At 47.0% G+C, this 26,758-nt stretch overlaps 1 protein-coding gene across 4 annotated transcripts in view; it reads right to left on the bottom strand.

The window, feature by feature from the left end:
• ZBTB12 (zinc finger and BTB domain containing 12) overlaps positions 1 to 26,449 on the bottom strand; it is a 42,180-nt gene extending 15,731 nt beyond the window's left edge. The window contains exons 1-7 of one of the 4 annotated variants that reach the window (XR_011023460.1): positions 18,176 to 18,253; positions 16,007 to 16,261; positions 7,379 to 7,657; positions 6,253 to 6,519; positions 3,857 to 3,962; positions 764 to 2,114; positions 600 to 624 (exon numbers count right to left, since the gene is read on the bottom strand). Coding sequence is in view for 3 of the 4 variants with exons in the window: in XM_068250271.1 (XP_068106372.1) it covers positions 2,099 to 2,114; positions 3,857 to 3,962; positions 6,253 to 6,519; positions 7,379 to 7,657; positions 16,007 to 16,261; positions 18,176 to 18,239 (987 nt within the window). In the remaining variant the exon portion in view is untranslated. Of the gene's footprint in view, positions 1 to 225; positions 2,115 to 3,856; positions 3,963 to 6,252; positions 6,520 to 7,378; positions 7,658 to 16,006; positions 16,262 to 18,175; positions 18,254 to 26,325 lie in introns of those variants that run through there. The other 3 variants (XM_068250273.1, XM_068250271.1, XM_068250272.1) reach the window with 3 other exon arrangements.
• Between the last annotated feature and the right edge of the window lie 309 nt (positions 26,450 to 26,758).

Genomic DNA, 26,758 nt, shown 5'->3' with positions numbered 1-26,758 from the left:
AACCTGAGAACGGAAGAAAATGGCATCTGAACCAACCAAATGCTATCACACTATCCCCATGACAGGCAGCAGAAATCATCCATGCGGCTATTCAGGGAGTGCAGTCTGCAGTCTGCACTCCCTGAATAGCCGCATGGCTGATTTCTGCTGCCTGCCATGGAGATAGTGTAATAGTTAGGACCGGCTTTAGGCCAAGGCCACCTAGGCCATGGCCTAGGGCACCACAGGAGCAAGGGCACCAAAGCAGCAGACTAGACTGGTACAGCATTTGCAAGCTTGCAAATGCTGCAATGCAGGAAGATCAGATGAGCACCTGACCGTGGTACTCTGCTGCCAGCCGCCTGTGCAGCGGCCACCTTGCTCTCTGTGCACGTTTGCACTGTGGCCAGGGGCTATGGACTTGGCCAGCATTGGAGACGGAAAGGAAGAGGAAGCTTCTGCACTAGAGACGAGCGGAGAAATGAGTGACACTGATGGCTGCTGTGGTGTGAAGGCGAGCTGGCTACCTATACGGAAAGGGGGGGGGGGGGGGAGGAGGGATTAAGGGAGTCATCTGGCTACCTATACTGGAAGGAAAGGGGGAGCGGCCATCTGGCTACCTATACTGGGGGGTCATCAGGTTACCTATACTAGAGGGAAGGGGGAGGGGTCATCTGGCTACCTATACTGGAGGAAAGGGGGGAGGGGTCATCTGGCTGCCTATACTGGAGGGAAGGAAAGGGGGAGCGGCCATCTGGCTACCTATACTGGGGAGTCAGGTTACCTATACTAGAGGGAAGGGGGGAGGGGTCATCTGGCTGCCTATACTGGAGGAAAGGGGGGAGGGGTCATCTCGCTACCTATACTGAAGGGGGCGGCTGGTGACAGTGGCCTTGGGCAGTAAAGAGTACAAATCCGGCCCTGGTGATAGCATCTGGTTAGTTCAGATGCCATTTTCTTCCAACTTACATAGCACAAAACAAATAGTGGGGAGCATAGATACATGAGACGCGTAACACTTTGTACAATCAGGACATCCGGCAATACAAGTACAAATACATACATACTTGATATGTGGTTTTAAACACATACTGGTACTTGTTCATATGATAACTTGCAGCAGGATAAGAAACACTAGGAGATGGTGCCTGCCCTTGCAAGCTTATAATCTAGAGGGTAGTGGGTTGCAGACATTAGGGAAGGAGGCACAGGCGTTAGAGTAAGAGGCAGTAAGGCTACGTTTTCCCTGTAGCGTGAAATGTTCGCATCCAAAAAGTCTTATAAGATTGGTGAAAATTCACTTGTAAATTTGTATGCGTTTTATGCGACTTTTCGCATTAGTCAAATATAACATAATCTGCCTAATAACAGCTTAGTCATGACTGCTGACAACTTCCTGTAACCATAGTTTTAATGCAAATTTTCGTGCAAATAATGCAAAAGTTCCCATTGCCTATGCACAGCATTGTATGTGAATCGTACGCAATGTCAGAAAAAATGATACAGGACCTCAGATTCCGCAAAAAAAAAAATTTGCATTGAATGGAAAAAGCCCCATTCACTACCATTAGTTGCCAAATCAATGCAAATTTTCTGAGAGAAAAATCTGACACAAAACACCCAAGTGGAAACCTAGCATTAGCCTCGAGTGCTACCCACTGCAAATTATAGGCTTGTCTGAACAGCATGATGGACTGGCAGTGGGAGAGAGTTCCAAAGAAGAGACGGTGTTCGTGAGAAGTCCTAGATGCAGTAGTTAGAGGAGGTGACTAACCTAGAAGACAAGAGGATCTCCTGGGAGGAGCCGAGGTTCCCGGTGGGATGGTATCTGAAGATTACTTGAAGAGGATCCTTAACCAAGGATTGAACTTCATTCCAATCAGTAGCCGACATCCCCTTTCCCATGAGAAATCTTTATCTTTACTCAAAAAGAGCATCAACGGGGTCTGTGTAGCTCATATTATGGTGAAACCCCTCCCACAGTGTGATGTCATGACCATGGTCCTGACAGTTTGCTGTCTGTGAGCCTTGTTGCCCTGTGGGAAATAATGTCTGTTTCCAACTGCCAAGCAAGCAATAGCCCCCTCTTTGTATAACTCTCAGTAATGAACATTCCATTCTAAATGTTTTGCCGCCTGTAATAAATCAGGTAGAGGAAAGATTTTATAATAGGCAAACACTGACTAAATCATTTATACATGAGTATTATAAAAAAAATAAGCACTTTTATTGTTATTTTCACTACTGTCATAGCTCCCAACGGTGCCGTCTTGGGACCCAATTCTCCTGTCCCTCTTTCTTCCTCATGTGTCCCCCTTTCAGGACTGATGTATAGATCTGTGTAAATATATGTATTTATGTCCTAAAATCTGTGCTTAATTGACTCTAAACTTTATTCCTATCATTTAAATTGATATATTGCTTACTTTAAAATGTTAATATGAAGGAAAATGAACCAGGGTAGAAAGGACCAGTGTGGTTTTAATTATAAATCAACATATTTTTCTTATGAAATCTTTATGGTATGTATGACTATCGGTGTGATCAGGGGTTAGATAAAGGGCGTGGCTTAAGCGCCCCTCTTTCTTATCTCAAAAAGTTGGGAGGCATGACTACTGTTCATGTTTAAAGTACCCCAGAACTAAGTATTTTTTCTTGTTTTTAAAGTGTACCGGATGTGGAGTTGGCAGAGTCATTGGGACACAGAGGCCTGTTACATGGCATTACATACATCTGTGTCCTTCCTGCTCTGCACTCTGTCCACCCTGGCTGCCGCACTGCCCCCCGAAATTACTGACATGGAGCATGTCGGCAGATTAACCAAAGGAAGGGGTGTTCTTTGCAGGAGAGGGACGCCCTCTCCAGCGTCAAAAACGCCCCTCCCACCTCTCCCTGCCCATTTACTGCTCCCCCCCCCCCCCCGTCTCTAACCCACCCCTCCTCCCTGCTTCCCCTCTTCTCTGTGCTCTGCGGGAGCGGCGGTAAGAAGCACTACCTGATCCGAGTAACAAACCCTTTAAACCAGCTCGGGTTAGCTTTAATGATATTTTATCTGTGGCAACCCATGTGGTCCCCACACTGCTCAGTCATAATATTTGACTGAGCAGAACGTCAATAATAAATGGGGAGGAATGGCAATTCCCCTCCTCTCAGCCTGTCCCTAGGAACTCCGTGCTTATCATTCCTGAGACTGTATTACTGTACACAGTGCCCAGGGGTGATCTAGGGCTTCACCTCCAACATAGTTTCCCTGGTACTCTAGAGCGGGCCAAACATAAGTGGGGAAACCACTTGCGGCACAAATCTGATACCTCTGTGGGTCAGATTTGGCCTGCGGGCCAGAGTTTGACATTCATGGCATAAGGGACTTGGGGTTTGATTCACTATAATAAATAGCATGCCTTATCAGAGTTAACATGTCTTATCAAAGCTAACACACCTTTCAGTGTTAACATGCCTTATCAGGGTTAACGCGCCTTATCAGAGTAGCACAGCGAGCGCTACAAACTTATGCCTGCTAATTGCCAATGACGAGAGCTTCACTCGTCCTGCCCATTAGGCTCCCTGTCAAGTTTCCTGTCAAGTGACAGGCTGCTTATTGGGCCAATCAAAGTGCGGGGATAATGTCCTTTAAAGTGGTTGGACCCGCAGGGGCTGAGTGGTGCTCTTGTCATTGGCAATTAGCAGGCATAAGTTCATAGCGCTCTCTATGCTACTCTGATAAGGCATGCTAACTCTGATAAGGCATGTTAATTCTGATAAAGCACGCTATTTGTTATAGTGAATCAACCCCTTGGTCTATAAATAAACAGTTCAGGAAAGCCAGCTGAACTTCATTCTAATGATTAACCTTGCTATTGTGATGGCGACATCTTACCTGCACCTCTTATACTGCTTGACAAAGCCCACCAGCCCAACCACACACACAATCACTGTGATGATGGCACCAACAGCCAGGCCGTACCAGATGTGATGCTTCCTCTCTGTAGACATAATAAAATGAGAAAAGAAAGCTCTTAGCTTCAATGAGCCAATCAGCAGTCAGCTTTTGGAGCAAAGGCCAACAGCCTCTGGATCCTAATGAGGCTTCACCCGTCCTCCTGTGTCCCACGTTGGTCTTTCGCTGCCCCTCCAAACAGCGGGCATTTAAATATTTACCTTCCCGGCTCCAGTGCAGGCGCAGTAGCGGCTCTTGGCTCCGAAATAGCTGATTCCAGTCGGGTCCGCTCTACTGTGCAGGCGCTAGTCTCCTGCGCAGACAGTAGAGCACACCCGACTGAGATTTCCGCCTATTTCCGAGCCAAGAGCCGCAACAACGCCCCGCTGGTAGAGAGAAAGGTAAGTATTTCACAGCCTGACAAATTGTCGGTTATGCAGTCAGTGGGCTGCAGCGAGACCACTGCGGGACACAGGAGGAAAGGGGAAGCCTCCATAGGATCCAGAGGCTTCCCCCACCGAAGGTGAGTACCCCCAGGGGAACATTCTTTTTTTATTATTTTTTTTATTAGAGTCTTTTTAATCCAATCTTACCGCCAGGCAGATCAGTTCAGCCAAGTGACGAACGATGGCTTTATTCTGCCCTCTCAATCCGCCCACCATGTGATGTCACACAGCCCAGCGACAACATCCGAGGGATCAGGTTCTGTTCCACGTCGCGTGACAACTATCTAACACATTTAGGTGACACCAAACCATACCATTATCATTAGTAAAAATGGGCCTTGCTGTCATGTATTGAATAATTGCTTCCGTTTTCCACTGCTATCAAACAGTATAAAATGAATAGTTCACTAAGGATGACTGGAAAAACGTTGCTGCTGTACTTTTTTTTCGATCTTCCAAATGTTCTGGAAAATGTCACCAAACCAGTTTCACGTAAACATCGTCAATGGTGCTGACATCCGAGGTTAGCGACTAAGCTCCCATACATACTATCTTCACCAAATTTACTAGTTATGGGAAAAATATTGGGAACAAGTGAAAGAGACCTTCTAGTGTCTGAAAGAATCGATTTTAAAGTTATGACAGGAGAAATAATTTTTAAAAGCATTAAATTACAGATTGCTGCAGTTATGCACTATGCTGCTGTTTTTTGCATTTTATTACATTATTAGAAAATGGATGGGTTAAAGGCTTGGGTGAGGCTCCCCCTCCCGCTACTGAGTTTTCAGCTGAGGCAGACAGGGCCATCTCTGATGGGAACTAATGTGGGTACAGCCTCCCCGATGCCTCACCAAAATATCCGAAGTGCAGGAACATCTCAGCTGAGTGCATCGTTCTTCTTACTACTCTCGCCAGAGGCCACTTCGCCATACGTTGTGCGGTTGTCCCTCCTTCTGAGTCTGTAGTGGGTAAAACACTTGACCCCAAACTGTTATCCAAGGAGTCTTGATCCCTGCAGGTAACATTCTTTGGCATTGATTCACTATCAACTATCAACATTTCACGCTCCCCTCACTCCCCTTACTGCACTCTTAGCGTGCCTTATCAGAGTTAACGTACATTATCAGAGTTAACATGCCTTATCAGAGTTAGTGTGCCCTATCAGAGTAGCATAGCAAGCGCTACGAACTTATGCCTGCTAATTGGCAATGATGAGAGCTTCACTCGTCCTGCCCTGAGCCCCTGCGGGTCCAATCACTTTAAAGGACATTATCCCCGCACTTTGATTGGCCCAATAGGCTGCCTGTCACTTGACAGGAAACTTGACAGGCAGCCTATTGGGCCAATCAAAGTGCTATAGTGGGAAGCTATAGTGATAGAGAATCAACCCCTTTGTGCGTGTGTACTCACCTTTGCAATCGGGGAAGTTTTGGGAACATACATTCCAGGCACTCGCCTGGAGCGCCACCAGTATAAAGGGCGCACTCCCTGTGCACTTTAAGCTCCCACAATGTGATCCCTTAAGCCACAGGAGCTTTTCTGGGTCTTCTGCCTAAATTACGTCAGTTCTGCTACCTCTATAAATGTATACAGCTGTTAGCCATGAATCATGTAGTATGTCAGCATACACTGAATTTATATACTGGATTCACTCTGGAACCACCTATTGTTCTATGTTCCTATCCTAGCTATTCAGGGACCACTTGTTATGATATCCTTTTCCTGGATTGTGTCATCACTCATACTTTTACTTTAAAAAAAAAGGTGCCGTTTCTGGCAGTTTCTCTTCTTGCTTTCAGTTCCTTTGCTCCAGTTATTCTTGAGAAGTGCATTATTAGCTCAGATTCTGCTAAAGATTCATTGACATCTGCTTGCTTAGGTGCTACTTACCCAGCTGCACCATGAGTGGCTCCTTCAAACTGCTGTGCTCCACCCGGCAGAAGACATCCTGCTCTTCTCTCAAGCTTACAATCGCATTCACTATTATCTGATAAGTGCCGTCCCCATTGGGTAAAGTCTCTGTTGACGTCATGTCCTCCATTTTGTCCTCTTGCCACAGGCTTACATTGATTGGCTTCGGGTAGAATCCAGTCACCACACAGAGGATCTCTGTTTCTGATAAAGCAGGTCTGCTGGTAATATGTACTTGTGGCTGAACTGAAATAAAATGGTGAACATTCAGAAGCATGCTGATATAGTTTATGCATAAGAAGACTAACCAAAAGGGGGAAGTAAATTTAGCCCATAAAATCCTTTGCTGATTTATTAAAGTATTAACTGTAACCTAAAACAAAAAAGGTAGATACCTCAGTAGGGAGAAACCTCTGGATAATCAGTAGTGCTAAAACCTTATCAGCAGCCTTTTCTCGGACAGATGAAACTCTTTTGGCATCTATTTACTTTTCAGGAAACCAGACTAAATTTGACAAGGTGTCCTATAAGATAATTTACATGGAAAATGACACTTGCCGTACGGGAAAACAGAAGGGGACTGCTGACAATTTCATAGTAGAGCTAGTACTGTAAGGCCCCGTTCACACTGCACGCGTTTGTGTCCGTTTTTAAGGTACACGTTTTGTGTGCGTTTTGCGAGGGCCAGAAAAATCAATGCAAAGGTATGGCCCTCGTTCACATATACGCGTGGCAAACGTATGCGTGGCAGAAACGCATAGTTGGATGCATTTCTGTGCGTCGCGCACAGAAACGCATTATAATGAAAGTCAATGGGCGCGCACTAAAAACACATGGCATGCGTTTTTGTATGCGTATTCGGAGGTGCGTTTCTCGTCGGAAGTGTAGGACTCTTCCAGGTATGATCAAAAACGCATAAGGAAAAAACGCATACAAACGCATTACAAAAACGCGTACAAACGCGTACAAACGCATGCGTTTTTCCAGTGCGTTTACTACATGCGTTATGCACGTTTTCCACACGCACATAATATGAACAGGGCCTAAGTGGCTAGGTTTATATGATCATGTCACATGTCACTTCCGTCGCGTTATCGTTACTTACTCCTTCTGGCTAAGGCGTCCTTCCCAGCATTGAAAAGTGAGGTGGCCAGGTTTTTGCAGATGGTTCTCAGCATTTCAACAAGGCCCTCGTTTGTGGCCGCATCCTTCTGCATGAATGGCAGAACATCCTCGGAGTAGTTACTGGAGCCGGCAATCCACTCTATTTCACTGATATTTAAGTACAACAGATCGTCTCCTTTCAGAGCCACTCTGTAGACGATGCCGTCAATGTCATCCATAGAGGAGGTACATCTTGTCCAGCACTGAATTGTGTAGGGATCTGAATTGGAATCAGTATTTATTAAGCAGCACTATAGTTAGGTTTTTGGATACACTGAAGCATCATGTACTTGTGCCCTTCTAAATCAATCACTTGGACCAAACATCTCATTTTATTGGTGTCTGTTAAAAATTTTTATTGGTGTCTCTTCAAAAAGAGGATTTCAAGTCTAAGTGGTCTTTTCTCCTCAAATCCCAACAAAACCACAAACTGAACATGACAAAATAAAAAAACAAACAATTGTATAGCTGTGCTTGCTTGTAGCCCTGCTCCAATCCTAACATGCTTAAAGTGTACCAAAGACGAAACTCAGGCCAAAAAGGAAATACTTACCGTACCTAAAAAGTGGAAAATTCTGCATCCTATAGAAGCTTCCCATGGTCACCGGTCTCCTATTACTACAGACCACCGCCCCCCCCCCCCCACCACCCAAAATTTCCTAGAAATGGAAATTTTAACGCAAGGTGGCGGGCGCTATCGTGTACCTCTGGGTACAGAAATTTACCTTCTTTGCCACTAATCGCGGCTTTTATAATGACTGTGAAATGAAGCAAAGAAGGTAAATTTCGGGGGCCTGGAGGCAGCCGATTAGCGGCAAGACAGTAAAATATCACGGGCGCAGGGGGCTTGTGGAAAAGCAAATTGCAGCAATGCATAGTTGGTGCCCCCTGCCTGCTTTACAGTCTTGCCACTAACTGGACGCCTCCACGGCAGAAATGTACCTTCTTTGCTGCATATCGCGCCTCTGAGTTTAGGGGGATTTAGGGTTAGGCAACACAGGAAGGGTTAGGTTTAGGCACCACCAGGGTGATCTTAGGGTTAGGCACCACCGGGGTGGGTCTTAGGGTTAGGCACCACTCGGGGGGTCTTAGGGTTAGGCACCAACAGGGGGAGGCCTTAGGTTTAGGCACCACGGTGGAGGTCTTAGGGTCAGGCACCAACAGGGAGGGTCTTAGGGTTAGGCACCACCAGGGGGAGGTCCCCTGTGCCCTTTTTTCCAGGTGCCTTTTTATGTATGCCACTAATGGCACACAATGAAAGTTTTTCCTTGTGCCAGGGACGATCACCAAGTTTTGAAAGCATGATTGCAGCACGATTACGATTTTCAATGGGAAAAAAAAAGAATGAGAAGAATTTTTAAATGGGAGATCGCAAAACAAATCACATAGCATCATGTTTGCTATTCGATTTTCTTGTGCTCCCATTGATTTAGCCCATATCGCATCGCACCACTATGAGAAGAACACCACGATTACTATGTTAATCATGGTGCCCTTTCCATCAACAAAACACATGAAGTTCAATTATTTAAAGGACCACTATCGTGAAAAAATGTAAAATTCAAAATGCATGTAAACACAAATAAGAAGAACATTTCTCCCAGAGTAAAATTAGCTATAAATTACTTTTCTCCTATGTTGCTGTCACACTAGTCAGTAGAAATCTGACAGATACGACAGGTTTGGTCTAGTCTCTCTCTTCATGGGGGATTCTCAACATGGCAGGGGCGTAGCAATAGAGGTCGCAGCGGTCGCATGCGCGACTGGGCCCGACTCCTGAAGAGGCGGGGGAGGGGCCCGGGGGGCCCATGTCTTTTTATAGTGCGGCCAGGACTGAGTGCGGCCCGTGCGCGCTATTGGGAGGGGGGGAGCCGCAGCCGCGGGGAGGGCAGCCCGACCTCTCCCTCCCTTTCTCTCCCCGGGCCCCCCCCCCCTTCAGATGCAGAGTGACGCGCACGGAAGCGCTGTAGGCTGAAACTCACCTCCGTCCCTGCGTTCCAAGCGCCGCTGATCTCCTCTCGCTGTATAGATGTTGTTACACACTGCTTCCGGCTAAACAGGAAGCAGTGTGTAACAACATCTATACAGAGCGGGAGGAGACCAGCGGCGCAGGGACGGAGGTGAGTTCTGTCTACAGCGCTTCCGTGCGCCGCGCACTCTGCATCTGAAGGGGGGGGGGGGGGCCCGGGGAGAGGAAGGGAGGGAGAGGTCGGGCTGCTCTCCCCGCAGCTGCGGCTCCCCCCTTCATTATGGGGGGGGGGACCTACTACCTACCTACCTACCTACCTAATCCTGGGGGGCAGCTACCTACCTATCCTGGGGGGGCAGCTACCTAATCTAACCTATCCTGGGGGGCAGCTACCTAATCTATCCTGGGGGGCAGCTACCTACCTAACCTATCCTGGGGGGGCAGCTACCTACCTAACCTGTCCTGGGGGGGCAGCTACCTACCTAACCTATCCTGGGGGGGGCAGCTACCTACCTAACCTATCCTGGGGGGGGCAGCTACCTACCTAACCTATCCTGGGGGGCAGCTACCCACCTAACCTATCTGGGGGGGGGGGCAGCTACCTAATCTAACCTATCCTGGGGGGCAGCTACCTACCTAACCTGTCCTGGGGGGGCAGCTACCTACCTAACCTGTCCTGGGGGGGGGCAGCTACCTACCTAACCTATCCTGGGGGGGCAGCTACCTACCTAACCTATCCTGGGGGGGCAGCTACCTACCTAACCTATCTTGGGGGGGGGGGGCAGCTACCTACCTAACCTATCTGGGGGGGGGGGCAGCTACCTAATCTATCCTGGGGGGCAGCTACCTACCTAACCTATCCTGGGGGGGCAGCTACCTACCTAACCTGTCCTGGGGGGGCAGCTACCTACCTAACCTATCCTGGGGGGGCAGCTACCTACCTAACCTATCCTGGGGGGGGCAGCTACCTACCTAACCTATCCTGGGGGGCAGCTACCTACCTAACCTATCCTGGGGGGGCAGCTACCTACCTAACCTATCCTGGGGGGGCAGCTACCTACCTAACCTATCCTGGGGGGGCAGCTACCTACCTAACCTATCTGGGGGGGGCAGCTACCTAATCTAACCTATCCTGGGGGGCAGCTACCTAATCTAACCTATCCTGGGGGGCAGCTACCTAATCTATCCTGGGGGGCAGCTACCTAATCTATCCTGGGGGGCAGCTACCTACTCTAACCTATCCTGGGGGGCAGCTACCTACTCTAACCTATCCTGGGGGCAGCTACCTAATCTAACCTATCCTGGGGGAAAGCTACCTAATCTATCCTGGGGGGCAGCTACCTAACCTATACTGGGGGGCACCTACCTCATCTAACCTATACTGGGGGGCAGCTACCTAATCTAACCTATACTGGGGGGCACCTACCTATCTAACCTGGGGCACTTACTTGTCTAACCTGTATTCGGGGCACCTAGCTAGCCTATACAGGTGGCAACTATACTGGCTACCTATATTGGAGGCACCTACCTAACTAACCTATACTGGGGGCACCTACCTATCTAATCTATGCTGGGGACAACTATTCTGGCTACCTATATTAGAGGCACCCACCTAGCTAACCTGTACTGGGGGCACCTATCTATCTAACCTATACCGGCGGCGCCTGCCTATCTAACCTATACTGGGGGCAACTATACTGGCTACTTATGCTGGAGGCACCTACCTGGCTAACCTATACCGGGGGCAACTATACTGGCTTACCTATGCCTGGCTACCTATACTAAGGGGGACCTATAGCTGGCTATAGGGATTTGGATATGTGTGTGCGTCTGGTGTTGCCGGGGGAGGGGGGCTGTTGTTGCCGTGGGGGGGGCCCACATCCAGATTCCGCATCGGGGCCCAGAGGTTTGTAGCTACGCCACTGCAGCATGGCCTTTGATCTTTATAAAGACATTCCCTGAAAAGTATTTATGCAAAGATGCTGGCCAGCCTCCCTGCTCGCTTCACACTTTTTTGGCAGTTGGATGGAGCAACAGCAAGTGCTTTTGAAAATAAAGAAAACCCTGAGAACCCCTCATAAGGAGATGTGCTACTCCAAAACCTGGTAGTTCTGTCAGATTTCTGTTAGCTACCATGAGTGACATCAACACAAGAGAAAAGTAATTTACAGCTCATTTTACTCTGGAAGAAATATTCTTCTTATATGAATGTGTTCACATGTATTTTAAATTTTACAATTTTCACGAAGGTGGTCTATTAATTGAAGCGCATGCAGTGCATGCAGGGCCGTATTTACTCTGTTCATTACAAAAGCCCTCCCTGGAAAGAGTATGCAAATGAGCAGGGATGCTGACCAGAATCTTTGTGTAGGTACTTTCCAGGGAGGGCTTTTCTAATGAACGGAGGAAATACTGAGATTACCCCATGAGTAGACAGATTAGTCCAAAACCTGTCAGGCTGGTTTCACACTACAAATCGTCGGTAGCGTTGCGGTGCACCGCCAAAAACAGGCCTTCAGGGAACACCGCGTTAGTACACGGTGTTCCCTCTCTGGCATTCGACCAAGCAAGAAGTGACGCACGCTTGCGGCCACCTCCTGTTTTGGGTATGCGGAAGCGCACGGAACCGTATTGTAAAAATACGCTTCTGCTCATAAAGTTAGAGAAACCGAGAGCCCAATATAGTGTAGTATGTTCAGCATAAATATAGTAAAGATAGTTAGTGAGAAGAGTATACTCACAAACGTGGGTTACCACACAGGCAACCACTGTATAAGCAGGTGAGGAGATTAGACCTGTCCTCACTCAGGGCTAAGAAGTCGCTCTCTGTAGATCAGAAAAGGGGTAGATCACCCCTCCACCAGGGGTGGACACGGTACAGCAAACGGGGAACAGAGGCGCCAGCAGGGTAAAAGTGGATAAAACCTTTAAAATTTGCTTGGAGGAAGCGGTGGACTTACCTCCATAAAGCAGACACGAAAGACTGTCTGTAGAATAGTAATCACATTTATTATATAGTACCCCAAAAATGCAACAAACAAATGGACAAACAGAATTTCAGCAGTAGCAGGAGTAGCGCCTCAGGCTACTCCTGCTATTGCTGAAATTCTGTTTTATCCCCACGTTTATTGCCTGATGAAGCAGGCGTGGCCTGCGAAACGCATTGCATTTTTGGGGTACTATATAATAAATGTGATTACTATTATACAGACAGCCTTTCGTGTCTGCTTTATGGAGGTAAGTCCACCGCTTCCTCCACGCAAATTTTAAAGGTTTTATCCACTTTTACCCTGCTGGCGCCTCTGTTCTCCTTTTGCTTCTGCTCATGCGTGCCACGACGTTGTAACGGCAACGTCTTAAAAAAGCCTGCGTCACCATAGACTAACATGACTTCCGGGCCGCCGCAGGTCGCCGCAGGTCGCCACAGTGTGATGTAGGTATGCCCTAGCGTTATTTCATGCACTTCTGGTGCAGTGTACCGCAACATAGGAAGTATGAACTTCCCCATAGACTTTCATTAGGCTGTGGTAGTAGTGTGGCATTTGCTGCAATGCACAGCGCCAGCGTAAAAGGGCTGTCAGATGTTTTCTACTTGCTGTTACTGACAGCAACATAGGAACAAAGTCATGTGTAAAGAAGAAATGTACACCTTATATGTATGCATATATACATATATTTTAAATGTAAAACATTTTTGTGATTCTTTTAGTTCTCTGTTGTCAGAAAATCAATAGTTTGGGGTGGCATTTAGTGATTATTTAGTAATTTGACTCCATAAATTTTATTTGATCTAATTTATCAGTTCCTAGGGGAAATCGAAACATTATCTGGCACATTGGGGTTGAGGAATGGGAGTCAGAGGCCTCCTATAATCATTATGCAGTTTGACCAACAAGGCCCATACCTTGCAACATCTGTCACGTTTGCAGAGGTGTAACTACATTTGCCCAGGTCCGGATTTAGGCCAAGGCCTCCTAGGCCAGCGGCTATAAACTTAGGCAGCATTGGAGACAGAAAGCAAGAGGAAGCTTCTGCACTGGAGATAAGCTGAGAAATGAGTGACACTGATGGCTGCTGCGGTGTAAAGTGAGCTAACTACGTATACTGAAGGGAGGGAAGAAGGTATTGAGGGAGTCATCTGGCTACCTATACTGGAGGGAAAGGGGGAGGGGTCATCTGGCTACCTATACTGGAGGGAAAGGGGGAGGGGTCATCTGGCTACCTATACTGGAGGGAAAGGGGGAGGGGTCATCTGGCTACCTATACTGGAGGGAAAGGGGGATGCGTCATCTGGCTACCTATTCTGGGGGGGGGGGGGGGATTCATCAGGGTTCCTATAATGGAGGGAAGGAGGGAGGGGTCATATCGCTAGTCGCTACCTATATTGAAGGGGGGCGGCTGGTGGCGGTGGCCTTGTAGAGTAAAAATCCGGCCCTGCATTCGCCTCCCCTCGCAGAGATCTGTTGGTTGTCCCCCCACCCTCCATCACAGTAGGGGGCAGGCTGGTAGTTAGGGGGTCAGGTCCTGTACTTCCTGGTGAGTTTGCAAAGCTTGTGCAGCAAGCCAATCTCCATGCAGGGACTGAAGCCACATGGTGATTGGCTGTCTGTGAGGCATGTGCAAACACACCAGCAAGTGGAGAAGAGCTGTATCGTGCCAGGAGCAGGCAGGGCTGGTGCTTTTTGCTGCCCGAGGCAAACTTGTGAGGATGCGCCTCCCAATTTGGAATGATCACACAGCTCCCGACAATTTGCAACGCACTAGTTTTGCCACCGTACGATTAAAAAATAAAACACCCTCAGTATAGGTAGGTAGGTAGCTAGGTATAGGTGCCCCCGTATAGGAAGCCAGGTATAGATGCCACTGTATAGGAAGCCAGGTATAGATGGCACCGTATAGGAAGCCAGGTATAGGCACCCCCAGTATAGGTAGCCAGGTATAGGTGCTCCCAGTATAGGTTAATCAGGTATAGGTGCCCCCAGTTTTGGATAGCCAGGTATAGGTGCCTCCAGTATAGGTTAGCCAGGTATAGGTGTCCCCAGTATAGGTATAGGTGCCCCCCACGTATAGGAAGCCAGGTATAGATGCCACCGTATAGGATGCCAGGTATAGGCACTCCCAGTATAGGTAGCCAGGTATAGGTGCCCCCAATAAAGGTTAATCAGGTATAGGTGCCCCCAGTTTTGGCTAGCCAGGTATAGGTGCCTCCAATATAGGTTAGCTAGGTATAGGTGCCCCCAGTATAGGTAGCCAGGCATAGTTGCCCCCAGTATAGGTTAGGCAAGTATAGGTGTCCTCAGAATATGTTAGCCAGGTATAGGTGCTCCCAGTATAGGTATAGATTAGCCAGGTATATGTGTCCCCAGTATAGGTTAGCTAGGTATATGTGCCCCCCAGTATAGGTAGCCAGGCATAGTTACCCCCAGTATAGGTTAGCCAGGTATATGTGCCCCAGTATAGGTTAGCCAGGTATGTGTGTCCCCAGTATAGGTTAGCTAGGTATATGTGCCCCCAGTATAGGTAGCCAGGCGTAGTTGCCCCCAATATAGGTAGCCTGGCGTAGTTACCCCAGTATAGGTTAGCCAGGTATATGTGCCCCAGTATAGGTTAACTAGGTATATGTGTCCCCAGTATAGGTTAGCTAGGTATATGTGCCCCCAGTATAGGTAGCTAGGCGTAGTTACCCCCAGTATAAATTAGCCAGGTATATGTGCCCCCCGTATAGGTAGCCTGACATATTTTCCCCCAATATAGGTTAGCCAGGTATAAGTTCCCCCAGTATATGTAGCCAGGCATAGTTGCCCCCAGTATTGGTTAGCCAGGTATAGGTGCCTCCAGTATAGGTTAGCCAGACACAGGTGCTCCCAGTATAGGTAGCCAGGCATAGGTGCCCCAGTATTGGTTAGCCAGGTATATGTGCCCCAGTATAGGTTAGCCAGACACAGGTGCTCCCAGTATAGGTAGCCAGGCATAGGTGGCCCCAGTATAGGTTAGCCAGACACAGGTGCTCCCAGTATAGGTAGCCAGGCATAGGTGGCCCCAGTATAGGTTAGCCAAACACAGGTGCTTCCAGTATAGGTAGCCAGGCATAGGTGGCCCCAGTATAGGTTAGCCAGACACAGGTGCTTCCAGTATAGGTAGCCAGGCATAGGTGGCCTCAGTATAGGTTAGCCAGACACAGGTGCTCCCAGTATAGGTAGCCAGGCATAGGTGGCCTCAGTATAGGTTAGCCAGACACAGGTGCTCCCAGTATAGGTAGCCAGGCATAGGTGGCCCCAGTATAGGTTAGCCAGACACAGGTGCTCCCAGTATAGGTAGCCAGGCATAGGTGGCTCCAGTATAGGAGGCACCTATACCGCCCCTTGGAAGATGCCAGGTGGCGTTATGGCAGGACCATCCATGGGAGCAGGTATACTGTATATTATGCCCTACTGCACAGCTGCTTTGCATTATATAGGTGCAGGACCAGCTCCCCCCTGGCTCGCGGCCTACGGGCCCTCCATCTGTGATCACCTACTTCCTGAGCACCCCCTCCCCCCCCGACTATGGGGTTCACAGGGGCTATATATAGTCATAGTTATGTTAGTCCTAGTCACTTACCTCTTTCTGCGAAGTACCTTCGGATCTGAAGGATGTGCTGATGGACGTAAGACAGATAATGCTTCAGAAAATAATTAAAGTTTTTCCAGATAGTGTTAGTCATGTTTGCCTTGGCCCAGCTCTGCTTGGGGATAAACTGTTGAGAGTCATTGTAAGCCAATACTACCATATCTTCCATCTCTATAGACCCCCAGGCAGTGAGTTCATCATCAGTGGTGAAATAGTAAGTCTGCAACCAGTTTATCCTTCCATAGCCTAGAGGAGCAGAACAAATAGGACATGTTATGCTCTATTAGTTGCATAGACTAGGCTTTGGTTTTCAGTCAAATGGAACCCCCCCCCCCCCCCCCCCTTTTTCAGCTAAAAACTCAAAATCTGAGCTCACTACTCATGTCTCTGTCACGGTCAGCTATAATACAGTAATTAATAGTGCACTAAGGATCTGCAGGGAGATGGACCCACATTGAGAACAGCACTGCGCTGGCACAAGAAATCTGCTGTTGTTCATATGAGCGCTTGTTTGTTTTGCTTTAGTGTGTGCCCTGTTTGGGACTCTTGACTGAGGTGAGTATCGTTGCAAGGGCTGTTTCAGGTTAATGAGGGTTAGTGTTAGGAAAATTAGGTTAGTTTAGAGGTTACAGCACACCTGAAGTGAGAGGAATATGGAGGCTGGCATATTTGTTTCATTTTAAAGGGAACCTAAACTAAGAAGGATATGGATTTTTATTTTTAAAATAATACCAGTTGCCTGACTCTCCTGCTGATCCTGTGTCTCTAATACTTTCAGCCACAGCCCCTCAACAAGCAGCAGATCACGTGCTCTGACTGAAGTCAGTCTGGATTAGCTGCATGCTTGTTTCCGGTGTGTGATTCAGCCACTACTGCAGCCAAAGAGATCAGTAGGACTGACAAGCAGCAACTGGTATTGTTTAAAAGGAAACATCCATATCCCTCTCAGTTAAAGGGATACTGTAGGGGGGTCGGGGGAAAATGAGCTGAACTTACCCTTCTAATGGTCCCCCGCAGACATCCTGTGTTGGCGCAGCCACTCACCGATGCTCCGGCCCCGCCTCCAGTTCACTTCTGGAATTTCTGACTTTAAAGTCTGAAAACCACTGCGCCTGCGTTGCCGTGTCCTCGCTCCCGCTGATGTCACCAGGAGTGTACTGCGCAGACACAGACCATACTGGGCCTGAGCAATACACTCCTGGTACAACACAGGATGTCTGCGGGGGACCGTTAGAAGCCCCGGGTAAGTTCAACTCATTTTCCCCCGACCCCCCTACAGTATCCCTTTAAGGTTGCCTTTAAAGGGATACTTAAGTGAAAAAAAAAAAAATGATTTTTACTCACCTTGGGCTTCCCTCAGCCCCCTGCAGCTGTCCGGTGCCCTCGCAGCCTCGCTCCGATCCTTCTGTCCCCGCCGGCGGCTACTTCCGGGTTCGGCGACAGCCGCCGACAAGCTGGGAACGCGAGTGATTCTTCGCGTTCCCAGCCACAATATATCGCCCCCTATGCTGCTATTGCGGCCAGAAGGCAATAGCAGCATAGGGGGCGATATATTGTGGCTGGGAACGCGAAGAATCACTTGCGTTCTCAGCTTGCCAGCGGCTGTCGCCGAACCTGGAAGTGGCCGCCGGCGGGGACAGAAGGATCGGAGCGAGGAATAAGAGCGTTATTTGACCAGTCTCACAGTGGTCATACTGTATTTGGTGAGTGCGTTTCCTGTTGGGTGTTTAGGTGGTGGAACACTGAGAAGAAACTGCACTAAAGAGTTTTATCTACTTGAACTGATTTGCATTATAATGGAGTATAGAATGGATTATGTGCGCTGAACTGTGAATATATATTTTGTGTGAAGTATTTGCTGAACTTAGTGAGGGCGCACTCCATATGGACTTTTATAGAAACCAGAGCGCTTTGAACCAATATTGACATTAGTACTACTAGCAGAATGCTCCCAGCTACGGGAACATGACGGGGAGAGTGTGCGTCTGGCCTGACTGGCCCGACTGGCTGAATTACCAGGCCGCCTAGCAGAGGATCGAAGTGGCCTGTGAGATGGCAAGGGACCAATAAGCCTGAAGGGGGCTGAAAGGTATGTATCATGTTTTTCCTCTTGATCTCGGGTACCCTTTAAACCAACACGAGATCCTGTATTTATCTTACCTGCAGTGGTGAAGCCCAGGAGAAGGTGAAGAGAAAAAGCTACCAGCGGGATGAGCTTGTTCATCTTTCATCCGTGGAGATGCAGTAAGAATACAACTTGCTTATAAAGTTTATATAATAAAAAGGAAGAGAGAGCAGGAGAGGAAACTGGGGTGTGTGATGTAGGATTAGTAGCAGAGACGGTTAGAAATCTTCTTATATCTGATGGTACGAAGGAGGTGGACCACAAAGCAAACCAAGAACAGCTGTTGTGGCTACAGCTTAAATGAATCATCAGCAAAAAAGTAGGTGGAAAGGGCCATTTCTGTGTATCATTTTGTGGTTCATGAAAATGACTTTTTTCTTACAGACAAAAACCCCCTCTTTGAGCAGAACTCTGTTTATGGTGCCCCTTCCTTTTCACTTCCTTGTAAAAGGTGGAACTATTTTTTGTTGAACAATACTTGTATAACAACATTCTATTCACTACAATCACTTCAATCAGGAACAGCTGATGCACTATTCTGTCTTGTCACCGTCCCTCAGAGGGGTTTACTCTCTACTATAGTCATATGTCTATGTATGTATGGTGTATTGTATGTATCATAATCTAGGTCCACTTTAGGGGGAAGCACTATGGCGAAAAATTGTACAATTTTAAATATGTGCAAACATATGCAAATAAGAAGTCCTTTTTTTTCCAGAGTAAAATGAGCCATAAATTACTTTTCTCCTATGTTCCTGTCACTTACAGTAGGTAGTAGAAATCTGTCAGAAGTGACAGGTTTCAAACTAGTTAATCTCTCCATAGGGGATTCTCAGCAATGTTTTTATTCTTTATAAAGATATTCCCTAAAAAGGATTTAAATAATGATGCTGGCCAGCTTCCCCCAGCTTCCCTGCTTGCTACAAAGTTTTTTGGCAGTTGGACAGAGCAACTGCCATTCACTAAATTCTTTTAAAAATAAATAAATCCCTGAGAATCCCCTATGAAGAGATGAACTAGTCCAAAACCTGTCACCTCTGTCAGATTTCTACTACCTACTATAAGTGACAGCAACATAGGAGAAAAGTAATTTATGGTTCATTTTACTCTGGTGAAAATGTACTCATTTGTATTTGTTTGCACATATTTTAAATTTTACAATTTTTCAGCATAGTGCCCCTTTAACTTATCTGTATGTTTTTGGGATGTGGGAGGAAACCGGGGTGTGCAGAGGAAACCCACACAGACACAGTGAGAATATATAAACTCTGTGCCGATAGTGCCCTGGTTGCAATTCGATCCGGGGACTCAGCGCCTCAAGGCGAGATTTCTAACCATTACGCAACTGTGCTGTCGTATTTTCCACGTTTGTTTTGGGTGTAGTGAGAAGCCAAAAGATGGGTCTCCCTGTGCAATATAATCTAGGGGAATGTACAAAATACAGTACATCCCCTACTGATTACCTCATTCCTCCACCTCTGCACATATGTGCTGTCCTGCTATTGCTGTCATCCAAATTACACTGAGGCCTGGAACCCACTGCAAAACGCAATCACTAATCGCAATTGCTAGTGTTTCGTATGCACGTTTAACAAGCGATTAATGTAGCATTTTCCAGCATTTTTGTGCGCATTTTCTGCTAAATGCGTAGCGTTTTGTACGTGTTAGCGTTTTTAGGAAAGCGTTTTGTAATTTTATTGGTGGTTTCAAATTTTGTCCATTTACACCAAGATTTAGCCAGTATTTGCTGAGTTTAGTTTATTAAAATTGCTATACACAGCTGATTGTGTTAATAGCATCATGTGGTGTTTAAAAGCAGATTGTCTTAACATACTGTGTGTGTTTTGTAGAGAAGTTCAGTGAGATAGAGAGAGATAGAGAGAGACAGAGAGAGAGAGAGAGAGATACAGAGAGAGATATTTATTGTAGTTTGGTGTGCTTCATCATGGAGGTATGTGCTTTGACCATCCTCCCTGATGACTGGAGCTGCTGTGGTGACCACACACATGAGAAGAGCACATAGGTACTGGGTGCATCCCATGCTACAGTAAAGGGAGAGAAAAGGCCAGTTTTGGACACTCTAGAATGACATTCGTGCAGATGCAGAGAAGTTTTTTGGATATACCAGGATGTCCATTTCAAGGTAAGAGGCCTGCTTATATTTGCATAATGTAGTTTTGCATCGTTATTTGCCATGTAAACAAGATAAACAGAGGAACACCAAGAGCCTCAATAGTGTAGTATGTATTGACAAAGGGGATAATGACAAAGAGTTAAGCTGGCCATACACTGGCCCGATTTGCCGCCGTTTCAACAGCAGATTCGATCACTGGGATCGAATCTGCTGCCAATCGTTCGCGCTACACGCCGAATTTCGATCCATTTCGTCCGATCCCGTCGATCGCTCCGTGCGGAAAATGACCGTCGATCGCCCGCGGGTAGGGAGCGCGTCGCTAGCGGCGTTCGAGTGCCCGACGACCGACGCAATAGAGCGGCAATACATTACCTGCTCCGCCGGCGCGACTACCCCCGGTCACCGCTGCTCCGTGTCCGCGCTGGTCTCCGGCATGCTTCAGTTCCTCCTGCCCAGCAGGAAGTTTAAACAGTAGAGGGCGCTCTACTGTTTAAACTTCCTGCCGGGCAGGAAGAAGTGAAGCATGCTGGACCTGGGGACTGGAGTCGCGCCAGCGAAGCAGGTAATGCATGCGGGCGGGGGGAGCAGCGGCAGCACCACCACCACAACAGATTGTGAACGGTTTCAGGCTGAAATCGGTTCACAATCTGTTTGCAGTAAAGATAGCCATACGATCCCTCTCTGATCAGATTCGATCAGAGAGGGATCTATCTGTTGGTCGAATCTGATGGCAAATAAAACCAGTGTATGGCTACCTTAATAGTTGTTATACTCACAAACCAGGGTTACCATTAGGCAACCACTGTAATGGCAGGTGGGGAGATTATCCTGACCTCACTCAGGAATAAGAAGTCGCTCTCTGTAGACAGTAGAAAAGGGTTGCAACCCTCCACCCAGGGTGGATACAATATTATATAGGAGAGAACAGAGGCGCCAAAAGGATAAAAGGGGTTTTAAAGGAGCTTAAAAGCCAAAAATTTGGTAATTAGAGGAGGCAGTGGTGGACTTACCTCCTCCAAGCAGACACAACACAACTGTACATTCAGTCTATTTTTTAACGAACTCCAGATAAAACAAAGCAACGCTTTGGGTAAGCGCCCGCTTCCTCAGGCAATAGAAAAAGGAGTTGCAGCATCTAGCAAAACAAACAACACTCGGCGCCTCACCTTATAATGTTAAATAAAAGTTAGACAAGTAAACCATTTACATTAATCAGTTATGTAATAACTGTTGAACATGTTTACAATAATTATCATTAGGAAATCACACACCTATACTTTTACATGAGACACTACTGCAGCCAAATACAACAGTACAGATGCCAACCACTTACTACAGTGAAGAGTAATACAAATATGGCTGGATACAGATCCCTTTTAAATTAATTGGAGGGTTATTTGTTGTTTTGATACATATGTAATGTGATATATAGATTGTTTGTATAATAATGCTTTGTGAACCAATGACTTACTGGCCAGATGTGTGATATTGTCTAATGATAGTTATTATACAGTTGTGGGGTTAACAGTTAAACTATACAGCAAAGTAGTAAAGGGTATACTATTTGTGCCCATCAAAGCCTACACACACAACAACACTTACAAAACGTTCTGATGATTGTGTAGAAGTGTTAACACATAACTAATCTTCCTCTCGTCTTATTTTCATAAAAGAGGTTTGTTTGGGGGCAGGATTCTCACTTGGTTGGTGAGGCCTTGTTTGTGCAATATCTGTTTAGAACACTGGCTCTTGTGTTTGGTCAATATTAGTGGAGGGCCCTTGGTAAGGGGGGAAATAGCCCATGTTGCTTGGGGGCCTATATGGATAATTGGGGTACCCATAGTCATTTTCATGCTGATAATAGCTGTGATGGTAGTGAGCGTTGCCATAAGGTGCTTGTTTGTGATATGGTGGAATTGGCACTGGAGGTGATGGTCAGGGTGTGGAAGATGAAGATGAGCTTTGTGATTGTTCCACAGAACTACAGGGTGTATTTTTTATGGATTTTTTAACAAGATCAATGATAGCCTGTCTTAGATCTAAAATTCTATCCTCTGGTACTTTTTTCATATATGGAACAAGACTTACAGCAAAATTGTAGTGATTACAGCTAGCATGATGTAATACACCTACAGCTTCCTGCATAGAACTTAAGACACCACTTTCAAAACTGCTTTGTGATCTTCCAAGTCCACCTTGCCGCCTTCCTCTTCCTGTTTGTTTGGTATTTTTGGTTGTTGAGGTAGTAGGCTGCACAGGAGACAATACAGTAATACTGCTAGTATTAGACTTATCATCACTTGGTGTGTCTGAGGTGCTTAACCTCCCTGGCGGTTAATTTTTTTTGCCAAATAGGCAAAAATCCTTTTTTTTTTTTTTTTTTTTTTTTGTTTCATGTAAAGCTACCAGAGTGGTAGCTACATGAAACACCACTAGAGGGTGCATGTGTCCCTCTAGTGCGATCGTCACCGGCATCAATAGCAAACAGGGGAACGCGTACATAACGCGCTCCCCTGTTTGGCTTCTCCTGTCGCCTGACGTCAGACGCCTCCGATCCAGCCCATAGTGCTGCCCGGAACTCATTGGTCCGGGCAGCGCAGGGCTCTGGCGGGGGCCCTCTTCTGCCGCTGCGTGCGGGCGATCGCCGCAGAGCGGCGGCGATCAAGCTGTGCACGCGGCTAGCAAAGTGCTAGCTGCGCGCACAGCACTTTAAATGGCGAAAATCGCCCCACCAGGGGCTGAGATATCTTCCTGCGCGGCATAGCCCGAGCTCAGTTCGGGCTTACCGCCAGGAAGGTTAAAGAGGAACTGTCAGGAAAATATTAAAATTTAAAACACATACAGATAAGAAGTACATTTCTCCCAGAGTAAAATGAGCCATAAATTAATTTTCTCCTATGTTACTGTCACTTACAGTAAGTAGTAGAAGTCTGACATTAATGACAGATTTTGGACTAGCCCATCTTCTCATAGGGGAGTTCTCAGGGTTTTCTTTATTTTTAAAAGCACTTAATGAATGGCAGTTGCTCCGTACAACTGCCAAAATAGTGTGCAACGAGCAGAGAGTCTGGCCAGCATCTTTGTATTAATCATTTGTAATGAATAGAGGAGATTCCGCCGCGCGGACAAGCGGCAGGGCGGCTATCTCCGCGTTCCAGCCGGCAGCCTCTGCCGCGCAGCAGCATGTCACTGGTTCGCCTGGTCCTTCTAGTGCACACAGATGGAGAGCTACGCGCGCGCGCCAGGCGACAGGACCTTCATGCCAGTAGAAGGGGAGTCAGCTGATCAGGCCGATCAGCTGATCCCAGATAGGCTCCGGATTGGCTGAGTGGCTGGGGCGGCGCTCCGGAGCACTGCAGGTATATATAGGACTTGCCTGTTAGTTGCAGGTTGTCTGTCATTGCGACTACTCACGTGTGAGCACTCAGACCTCAGTCAGATCTTACAGTGTGTTAGAACCAGCCGGAGCTGGGAATTCACACTTAGTCAGATTCCACTTTAGCCTCTATTGTATTATTGTACTGTTATACGCTAGACTAGTTCCCGGGTGTTGAGACCAAGGACCTCACACCTAAGACTAGGATATTGCTGTGTTACTACTGTTATACTCTAGACTAGTTCCCAGGTGTTGAGACCACGGACCTCACACCTCAGACTAGGATTGTGCTATACTATTACCTGTTATGATCTCTGGCTTTCCTGACCACTCTCCTGCTTACTGATTCGGTACCTTACCTATCTGTCTACCCGTTGCCAACCTTGCCTGTTCCCGGTTACCGAATCAGCCTTCTGTCTCTGTACTTTATCTACTTGTGTGTTGCCGACCTGGCCTGTCTGACCCTTCTGGCTGTCACTCATCCCTAGAGTGATCAGTCTTACTGTACTACTCGTGACACTAACTTTCCAGGTGTCAATTAGCTGCAAGGGCTGCCTGCTCCTCAGGAAGTCCCCTTGCAGTTCAGTCAGGGGGCTCTACCCCATAGGAGTCCACTGGCTGCAGTACAGTCTGATTCCCAATCTATCAGGAAATCCTTGGCTGCAATACAGTCTGATTCCCAATCCATCAGGGAATCCTTGGCTGCAGTACAGTCTGTCTCTCCTCCGCTTGAGGAGGTCAGCTTTAGCACAGCCAGTGGCCACCTGCACCTCAGGGGTCCACTGGCTGCAGTACAGTCTGATTCCCAATCTATCAGGAAATCCTTGGCTGCAATACAGTCTGATTCCCAATCCATCAGGGAATCCTTGGCTGCAGTACAGTCTGTCTCTCCTCCGCTTGAGGAGGTCAGCTTTAGCACAGCCAGTGGCCACCTGCACCTCAGGGGTCCACTGGCTGCAGTACAGTCTGATTCCCAATCCATCAGGGAATCCTTGGCTGCAGTACAGTCTGATTCCCAATCCATCAGCGAATCCTTGGCTGCAGTACAGTCTGTCTCTCCTCCGCTTGAGGAGGTCAGCTTCAGCACAGCCAGTGGCCACCTGCACCTCAGGGGTCCACTGGCTGCAGTAGAGTCTGTATCTCCCGCTCCTCGGGAGATAACCTTTCTTACTGTTGCACCAAACACTTTACCACACTAAGTGTCCTGTGTCAAGCTATACTGGTATTATTGGTGATTCTGCAGATCACACATAATCGGGTATATCATCTGTATTATTGGTGATACTGCAGATCACCAATAATCAGAAATACTCTGTGTGCTGACACCATTCGTTACAATCATTTTCAGTGGATCAGTGAATAATGGCGCACAGCGCCTATGCATAAAAATGGCGCCGCATTAAAAAGATACGCTTATCGCTATTTATCGTTAGTACCGCATAATAATGTCGCACAGGGAAAAAAGAAGAAAAACGGCACACACTAACGTTATTTATCAATAGTGGCACACACTAACGGTATTTATCAATAGTGCCGTTCATTTGCCAAACAACAGACGTTATTGCCCACAGTAACGTTTTTTATCAATAGCGCCCAACATAAGCCAAACTGCAGAAGTTATTTAACTGCAAAACGGTGAATGGATTTAATGTAACGCTGTCAAGGTTAGGGTTAGGTACCACCAGGGGGTCTTAGGGTTAGGCACCACCAGGGGGGTCTTAGGGTTAGGCACCACCAGGGGGGGGGGGGGTGGTTAGGGTTAGGCACCACCAGGGGGTCTTAAGGTTAGTCACCACCAGGGGGGTCTTAGGGTTAGGCACCACCAGGGGGGGTCTTAGGGTTAAGCACCACCAGGGGGGGTCTTAGGGTTAAGCACCACTGGGGGGGTGGTTAGGGTGAGGCACCACCAGGGGGGTCTTAGGGTTAGGCACCACTAGTGGGTTTTAGGGTTAGGCACCACCAGGGTTAGGCACCACCAGGTGGGTCTTAGGGTTAGGCACCACCGGGGAGATTTAGGCTTAGGCACCACCAGGGAGGTCTTAGGGTTAGGCACCACCAGGGGGGTTTAGGGGTTAGGGATAGGTACAGAGAGGGTTCTGTGTGTTAACGCTAAATAACAATAAGGCTTTAACGTTAAATAACAATAAGGCTTTAACGTTAAATAGCGATAAGCGGCAAACGGATTAGCGGCAACACTGTGTGCCATTATTCGCAGGCGCCATTTTCAGATGGATCCATTTTCAGGGAGTGTCTTTATAAAGGATAAAGGCCATGCTGAGAATCCCCCATGAAGAGATGGACTAGCCCAAAACCTGTTGGTAATGTGAAATTTCTACTACCTGCTGTAAGTGACAGCAACATAGGAGAGAAGTCATTTATGGCTCATTTTATTCTAGGAGAAATGTACTTCTTATTTGTATGCGTTTTAAATTTTAAGATTTTTGCGACAGTTCCTCTTCAATAAAAACACAGTACTATTTTCCATCACTTCTTCAGCATCATCATCAACTCTGACCACAGGATCTGCTAGAATGTTATCTTGTGTCCTATGGAAAGACAAAGGTTCGTAAGTATTGCAAGTATGAACATTAAATGTGCTCAGATATGTGTGTGTTGGCCTATAAAACAAGTGAATGTAGGTGACAAATACTCAACACAAACGAGAGATTACTTACTCCTCCAAATCCATACAGGGTCTTAAGAATGATAGTTCATTAGTGTAGCTGTATTCGGTCCTATTGGATGCCCCAGAACCACTTCTGCTCTCTTTCTTCTCTTCTAGGAGCTCCCTTCTAAAGTTGTCCTTAATTGACTTCCATCGTGTTTTAACCACTTCAGGATCACAGGTTTTCTTCCCTTAAAACCAAAATAACTTTTACATTTCAGCGCTCCTCCCATTCATTCACTGATAACTTTATTGCTACTCATCACATGTGAATGATCTATAGGTTGTTTTTTTTCGCCACAAATTAGGCTTTTCAAGGGTGATATTTTATTTTAGTAATAATGTTATTCTCTATGCATTTTAAAAAGAAAAAAGAGAAAAAAATGAAAAGATACACTATTTCTATATTTCCAACCATAAAAAAAAAGCAAGGGAGGCTAGGA

The sequence above is a fragment of the Hyperolius riggenbachi genome, chromosome 8 (genome assembly GCF_040937935.1).
Source record: "Hyperolius riggenbachi isolate aHypRig1 chromosome 8, aHypRig1.pri, whole genome shotgun sequence".
NCBI classification, from domain to species: Eukaryota; Metazoa; Chordata; class Amphibia; order Anura; family Hyperoliidae; genus Hyperolius; species Hyperolius riggenbachi.
This window is presented reverse-complemented; position numbering and strand designations above follow the sequence as displayed.